Below are 7,720 nucleotides of genomic sequence, written 5' to 3' on the forward strand. Positions count from 1 at the left end.
ATGCCCCTTCGTGTAACCACCCTGGCCCTTTTCTTTCTTTTCTTCCTCTCCTTCCCCAGTAGGCAGCAACTAGAAGGTGGAAACATGTCCGTCGAGTCCACCATGCGGTATTTCGTGTCGAACTACCTCTCCTACGCGGTCGTGGTGGGGGCGTCGATTTTGAAGGTGCCACAGATTCTCAAGGTGTGGCAGAACAACAAAGCAGCCGGCATCTCGTTGCTCTCGCTCTTCATGGAGTTGCTCTCGTACATTATTTCCACCAGCTGGGGCGTCGTCCGGGGACTGCCGTTTCGTGACTACGGCGAGAACTTTTTTATCACGGTGCAGCTCATTGTGCTTCTGCTGCTCGTGGCGAGGCTGCAGAAGGCGACGCGTAGGGCGAGCCTTGTGCTGGCGACCGAGCTGCTGGTGCTGTACATGTTTGCTAGCGGGCAGGTGCCGCGCACCATCCACGAGTGTGCGCTGAACGGACAAGTTTTCTTCAACATGTTCAGCCGCGTGCCGCAGATTTACACGAATTATCAAACCCGGTGCCGAGGTCAGCTCTCTTTTCTCACCTTCTTCTTAGCTTTCGGTGGTGGTGTTGTGCGCATTATGACAACTGCCCTGAACGTGCCGTGGGAGAAGGGCAAGATAGTGATGCTGATTCAGTTTAGCGTTGCTGCCGCCCTCAACGCCATCATTCTAGCCCAAATGCTCTACTACGGCATCGCAGGCCGGAAGAGCGAGAGGGAAAATCGGCGCCGCACAGAGGCGAAGTCGCTGAAGCACCAGTGAAGAAACAGGCACGAAAGTTTATTTCCACCCAAGCCGCTGCACTTGTCTTTTTCTCTCTTCCGCTTTTTTCCCTCCTTGCCATCTTCCTCCCTCTCAGCCCCTCCTTTTGTATGAAACCCCTCACACGGACACACACACGGGCTCCTGTTTGGCATAGGGCGCCTCTCTCCTCTGCTTTTCACTGCCACGCCGCTGTTGTGCTTCTTGGGGTGGTCTGTACAGACTACTCCTAGACAGACAGACAGGGAGAGACAGACAGAGAGAGACAGACAGAGCGCAGCCAACTCTTTTGTCTGCGCTCTGTCTGTCTCTCTGTCCCTTCCTCCCGCCCTGTCCTGTTGCTTTCTTCATGTGATGTCCCTTCACCAGGTGCATACTCTCCCCATCAAAGCCAGTGCGAGAAACTCACAAACGCGCCAGCACCTTCTCCTTGTTCCACCGTTGTGTGCGTTCTCCTGTCTCCTTTAGTGGCTGTCTACTCCGCTTTCCTCTCCGTCGTTGTCTGTCTATCGCCTGCCATCTCCTATTTGCTTTCTGCTCTCTTCTTCTTGGGCCTTCTCCTTCCCCACTCGATCTCTTTGTGGAGGTCAGTCAGGATCTGAGGAACGTTTGCCGTGGTGGTTGACGGATATGCGTACGTGAGTTCAGCGTGTCGAAGCAAACGGGGCGGTAAGGAGATTGAGGAGGTGGAGGCCGGGAGAGCAGGGGCAGAACTTGTGTGTGCTGGAAGGACATGAGGCAAGTAAAGGAGGCGGAAGAGGAATAGATACACCATCGTCCTAATATGTAACAACACGCGCAGCAGAGTTCACTGCTCAACAAATCCCAGTGTGCGTGAACGTGAGTGGGCCACTGAGAGGGGGAGAGCAGAGAGCACCGCGATACTCACGTGGCTCCTGGCGAAACGAATGAAGACAAGTAGCGGCTTTGGCTGACGCACTGCTCTGCGTCGCGTCTGCTCTTCTTGCTATCCACCCAGCAACAGCGACAGCGTTCCCCTGGTAATGCGCTCTCCGAAGGTCTTTCTCCTTTCTTCCTCGAGCTCTCCAGTGTGGGCTGCACTTTACATCCAAGGCGTGTGCACATGTGCTGCAGCGTCGAGACGCTGCTTTCTCTCTTTCTCTCTCACCGCTGAAGTACGACTTCTTCACATTGAGTAGTTTACTTCATGTAATGACTTGACCCCCCCTCCCCCCTTCCCCATAATCTCGTTCCTCTCCGCCTGTGTTTTTACTTCTCTCTTCTGCTCTGACGCCTTGTCGAGGTCGTTGCCACTTCTGCGCTTCACCGCGCCTATCTTCCTTATCATGCCTTGGCGGACAAGATACGCATAGACTTGTCTTCCCGAACACACCCACACACACACTCATGCACACTCATACGCAAGCATAGAGGTGCTGCTTACCCTAGCCCGCACAACCGGAGCTCGGAGTGAGGGAGGTGGGAGGAAATGGTGGAGCCGTAGGGGAGCACAGACTTTTGCTTCCTTCTCCTTTCCCCTTTCCCCTCTCTCGTCCCCTCTCGTCTCTCGTCTCGCTTTCTGCGCAGCGGTGGTGCGGGTCCCGTTTTTCCTTAGAGAGAGAGGGGAGAGGGGTGGAGAGGGAGAGTGGAGAGTTTGAGGTCTCCGCTTCCGTGGCGGAACGTGCGGCCACAACGCTCTCGGCAACGTTTCCTCTCTCTCGCCGTAATCGTTTGTGGATTCGCGTGCTTGGCACTCTAAGTTTTGCTTGCTTGTTTTCCCTTTTCAACTCTCGTCTTGTCTCTGCACAGCTCTGCCCACATCGCTTGTTTTCTATATTTGCTGCTCACACACACACACACACACACACACAGCCCAGAAGTCGGGCCGATGGGGCCGAATAGGCTGCCTCGCTCACGGCCTCCGTGTAGCCCTCTTACTCTTCCTTCTTTTATCTGCTCCCGTAGCTCGCTCGCTCACGTTGGCGAGGGAACGGAGGCCTTTGCGTAGTCACACGAGCATTCAGGCATGGTGAGCACTTCCGTCTATCCCCCAATCTCTTCCACTCCCCCTGTCTACATACAATACGCGCCTGTGTCTCTGCAGGATTGCGGCGACAGTGAGGTGGCCGCTGCTGTGTTCCGATCCGGCCCCACCGCCCTTGGGCTTCCAAGCCTCCAGCGCAAGTCTGACGTCCATCCTAGGAAACTATACGGATGATCAAAACAGCACTAGTCAATGTGATCATACCGCAGGGGATTCTTTAGTCCCGCGTGCGGCCTTGTCCAGAGATGCCTATGCAGCTCTACCCGGGAGCATCGACACGACCGTAGGATTGGTGGCCTCTTTATTTGCTCGTGTGCTACCAGCGCCAGCTGCTGTGGCGACAACTACCCGCATCTCCGTATCACGCTTGCTTTGCAGATCCTCGTCGCCGTGACGTAGCGCCTTTAACCGCTTTTACGAGCTTACCGAAGGAGAACGTTGCCACCACATCGCATGAAACGCGCTGTCCGAAAACGAGTGCCCACCTCATGCCACTGGGGGCTTTCCTTGCCGTCTACGGGATGTTCCCTACAGTGGCAGGCATCGCACACAGTAGCCGACAAAGCGAAGTGCAGAGATGACAGTTCACCGAGTGCAGTTGAGGTGACCTCATCGAGGTTGCTATCAAGTTACCCATCGCCTACGTCTGGCAGCTCCGTCTCACCGCTTGCGTTCATCACGTATGCCTCTCAGGAGCACTCGTCGCTTAATCGTATCGAAGTACTTCTCAGCGCTGGCAAGGGTCGCTGCCTCGGTAATGCGTTTCAGTGGCAGCACAGCTGTGGTGTTGGTGCGGACATGCGCAAGAATGCCTAGCTGCTGGTTTCGCTCACTCTTTCCATCGTTCATCTCTGGCTTCTAAAAGAGCTGCCAGATGACTTCTACACCGCCGTCATCATCGAGTACCGCAGGCACCGCGTCAACGACAGAGCAGAGGTCACTTACTCGACAGCCGTGGGCGGCAGTCCAGACAATCCATCACATGCAGTGCTAGGGATGGACGCCGGATTACCTCCGTGCCCTGGCAATGATGACCCCAACAGCAACAACGACGCCAGCAGCTATGACATCGGCACTGAGGGACAGGTGTGGGGAGAGTGTTGTTTGAGTTTCCGATGCACTGGCGTTGGTCCAGCGTGCTGCGCACCTCATGCCTCACTTTTACACACCTGTTGTGCGCGCTGGAGGGTGCGTGAGCGGTGCACCACGTGTGGCGTTGCGACTTGGCGGTTGCGCAGCAGTCGCTGACCGCAGAGGAAGCGGGAGGCAGCCCAGAGCCGCCATTGAAGGCAAAAAAGGGGGTATAGCGCACGACCCCCGCTCTTGTAGGCGACACGCAAAAAAGAAAACCCCACGGTGAGCTCTGTCACTTATGAGGCGTCAGTGTCAAAGGTGCACGCCATCACCGCCACCTCTACGCAGGGAAGGCTGAAATCCGTCAACGGTCAGTGACGCGGTACGCGATGTGAGTCTCTCAATAACCACGAAGCAACTGCTCACCGGGACTCGAGACGTTGTCATCTTGGCCTCGCGCGCGATAGAGGTACGGCGGCGCCGTGTCGCCAGGGCCACAGGGACGCCTGACAACCAGGCAGTGACGCCACACAGAAGCGCCGCGCATGGTGCCATGGGAGGCGGCTTGGAAAGCACGGCATCTTCGATGGGTTTGAGGCATCATCGACACATAGCATCAGACGCTGCTACAGTCGACGAGAAGTCTGTTCTGCTCCACCTTATGCGCACCACCACACGCTTCTCAGCGTTCGAGGAACTTTGCGCATGGATTGAGCAACTCTTAGCTCGCGACGGTCGACTGGTTTTCTCTGAGATTCCAGATGTGCCATCGCGGTCGTCAGTCTTGTCACCACAGCAATAACAAGAAGCACTGCTGTGTTTGCTGAGGCGGACCGTGTGTCAAGCGCCGTCGTCCCCGGTTGCGTGCACTGTACTGGAGGACACATGCTCTAAGCTGTCGTGCGTGAGCACCGATGCAGATGGTGCGACGACTGAGGTGCATACTGAGATGGGGTGTCGACGGGATGACGGCGTGGAAACTATGCCAGTGCTGCTTGAGGCCTTCTTTATTTCTTCGCACGCGCCGACAGCGGCGCTGTCTTTGAAGGTAATAAGTTCGGCAGTTTGCCTACCACTAACTTGCGATGCAGTATTTTGGTGCCTAGTCACCGCGGACGCCGATATTGCAGACGCCGAAGTGGCGCGCTGGATGCATATCATATTCGGCAGAGATGCCTGCGTGTCTTCTACAGGGGGCTTTCGTCTGACAAGTACACAACAGCCGTGGTAAAGTGCCATGATTTACTAACCAGGGCAACGTTGCGCGTCGTGTACCGCTGGCTGAGGCCCTTGGCGTGGTGCTGCAGTGCCTCGCCTGCAACCATGCATGGTGCGCCGAGCATTGGACCCCCGTTCTTGAGCGTCAGCAAAGCGACAGTAAGGACGGCGGTGCAGCTCTGGAGCACTGGCACCAAAACAATGGCATTGCGGAGACTTTACACACACGGCGTCTACTTCCTTGCCAGGGGTCATCAGCGGCATCAGTCTACCCTGCTGCCGCGACAGCACCGGCTGAGGGAGCTGCCAACGCCGTACCTGCGGCGGTGACGCGGCTAATGATGGGTCAGTATCGCGCCTACTGCGGTGCATTCCTCTTTACCCAGGAGCAACTGGAGTTCCTTGATGTGACTTTGCGGTGAACGCCGATTGGATCGGCGCGGCAGGTGGCCATCAAGGCTGCCTTGATGGCCCGCTGACACTGCGCCATCGGTACGTTAAGTGCTCACGAGAGCACCTCTATCGGTGGTGGTGGTGGCGACGGCGAGGAGGTGACGTTGGGTTTTGCACTGAGGAAGTCCATCTCGTAGCGGCTGTAGCCGATGTAAGGGCGATTGTTCATGACTGGGTAGCGTAAGATGCAGGGTGTGTGTGTGTGTGCTTGAGGAGTCGGCAACAGCGGCAGCGTTGTTCAACCACGGTGATGGCTTACCGCGACGCACAGCTCTCCTTGGGGATGTTGGCTGGCTGCTGGCGGGTGTGAGTTGCGCCTTGAATGGTGTACCTGGCGGCCCGTCAGCAGTGTGAAGGTACGGTGTGCCGCGGCTCGCGCTGCCTGTGACGGCGGCGGGGCGACGCCTCAAACACGTCACTTCACTTTCGCGTACTTCGTTGCTGCTCAGCACTACGCAGCTACAGCTGCTGCGCCCATGTCTCCCAGGGTGCCAGTTCAGCACGAAGGCTCTGTCACTGCAGTGCCAGGGCTCTCACGCTCTGTTTTAGTGTATGCCCACTACCATTGTAAGGATGTCGAGCGTCGCCTTGCGCGGCTGCACGGCTGACTGGAGCTGCTGCGCCCATGCCCCAACGGCCCTCATAGCAAATGAACAGCATGTGGCGGTGCGGCTGTATGTGCTGATGCGACAGGTAGAGGAGATGCATAGATACACGCATGGAAGAACGACCCAGCTCAGCGAGGCACGGCGACGGGCAATGGAAGCGACGTACCAGGCAGGCAGTGCGATTATATCTTGTCCTGCTGAAACAGCGTCTGACGGCATTGACCAGGATGGAAAATGGGCAGCCGTCGGACATCAGCGTACTTATGGACGTGCACAGCCATCGAGCGCGTCGTTCTCTGCGAGTGGAGCGGCAGTGCAGTGGCGACGCTGTTTCTCTTCCTCGCAGAACCCTCCCAGCACGTGTACCTCACCTGCGTGGAGAGTGCACCCCATCACGAAGCCCTGAGTCGGCGCTCTCGGCAAGACGATGAGCACCGCACTCCCGACGTCTTCAGATACTAAAGACAACGTAGGGAAAGCGCTGACAGCGGTTACACAGCTTGGGAAGAGTGTGGGCATGCCCACCCGCGTGTCTATCACTACAGGCATCGTCGGGCCCACAAGGTGTAGAGCGTAGCGGAAGACTTGGTGTACCTGCCTTAGTAGTGGCCACCACTCCCACTGAGGTATCTTTAAAGCGCTAGCAGTTCTCGATGGCCGAAGCGGCGGTTGTGGCAAAGGTGAAGCAAGGCACTCTCTTTCTGCCTCTTGCCACGACACTATCGGTTGATGCAAAGATGCCGACGGGTTTGCCTGCTGAGGTGGCCTCTGGCCGCGTATGGCGCATCGCTGATTTGCATTCAGCGGCCATTGGCGCCGTCGTTGACGTCATTGCGTCCCGCAAGGTGATGCAGACTTGTCTGCACATCGGAGCCTCACAGAGCGCGACAGCAACACCTTCGGGCTCTGATGTTAGCATTCTGCTGCCCATCTTAGCAACCTTCATTCTTCAAGAGCGCTGCATCGGTGCCACACACAACGGACCATCCGTGAGTGGTGCGGCACCTGTTGTGGCGCGAGAAGACAGTGTAGTAGGAGCACATTGGCAGCCGCAACGGTGTACATTCCTCTCTGCCCTTCACTCGCCTTTCTCTTCCTCCCTGTCATCTGTGTTCTACTTACACAGGTTCATGCTCGAGTCACGAAACTGTGCGCTTCGCCAGGACTTCCAGAGTGCCTTTTCTGGTAGCGCGGAAGCCCCAACTGCCGCAGTGTTTTCCTCACCTGTGTGGAGTCCGTACGGTTCATCCGGAGCTGCTTGTCTTATTTTTACAGGTGCTGCGGCTCAGGCAGGGAGAGGAGGTGGTACGCCGTGCTGCTGCTGCCGGGGAGTGGGGGGAGGGGCAGTCGAGCAGGTGGTCGCAGCAAGTCAACGATGGAGGTGACCCCGAGTCCGTGCCGCTACGTTTTCAGGGAAGCAAAGGCGTGTCAAATGGGGCGCTGCGCTCTCGCGGCTGTTTGCTCAGCTCCCATTTCGTTCCCCCCTTTTTTTTTGGCGTACGCACCCGAACGCCCCGTTTGTGTTGTCGTCCTCCTGCCTTGGCGTCACACGGGGACAGCTGACACAGTCGCGCAGGCACATGGG

General features: G+C 57.2%; 1 protein-coding gene and 1 pseudogene across 2 annotated transcripts; both read left to right on the forward strand.

The window, feature by feature from the left end:
* LBRM_14_1080 (conserved hypothetical protein) lies at positions 1-777 on the forward strand (the record flags this gene model as incomplete). The annotated part of the gene is made up of 1 exon (XM_001563346.1): positions 1-777. The coding sequence occupies one exon, from the start codon at positions 1-3 to the stop codon at positions 775-777; it is 777 nt and encodes a 258-aa protein (XP_001563396.1).
* Positions 778-5,179: 4,402 nt separating this feature from the next.
* Positions 5,180-6,541, forward strand: LBRM_14_1090 (annotated as a pseudogene). Its single transcript has one exon. A coding segment is annotated over exon 1 (1,362 nt).
* Positions 6,542-7,720: the final 1,179 nt, after the last annotated feature.

This window comes from Leishmania braziliensis, chromosome 14 (genome assembly GCF_000002845.2).
Source record: "Leishmania braziliensis MHOM/BR/75/M2904 complete genome, chromosome 14".
Classification (NCBI taxonomy): Eukaryota; Euglenozoa; class Kinetoplastea; order Trypanosomatida; family Trypanosomatidae; genus Leishmania; species Leishmania braziliensis.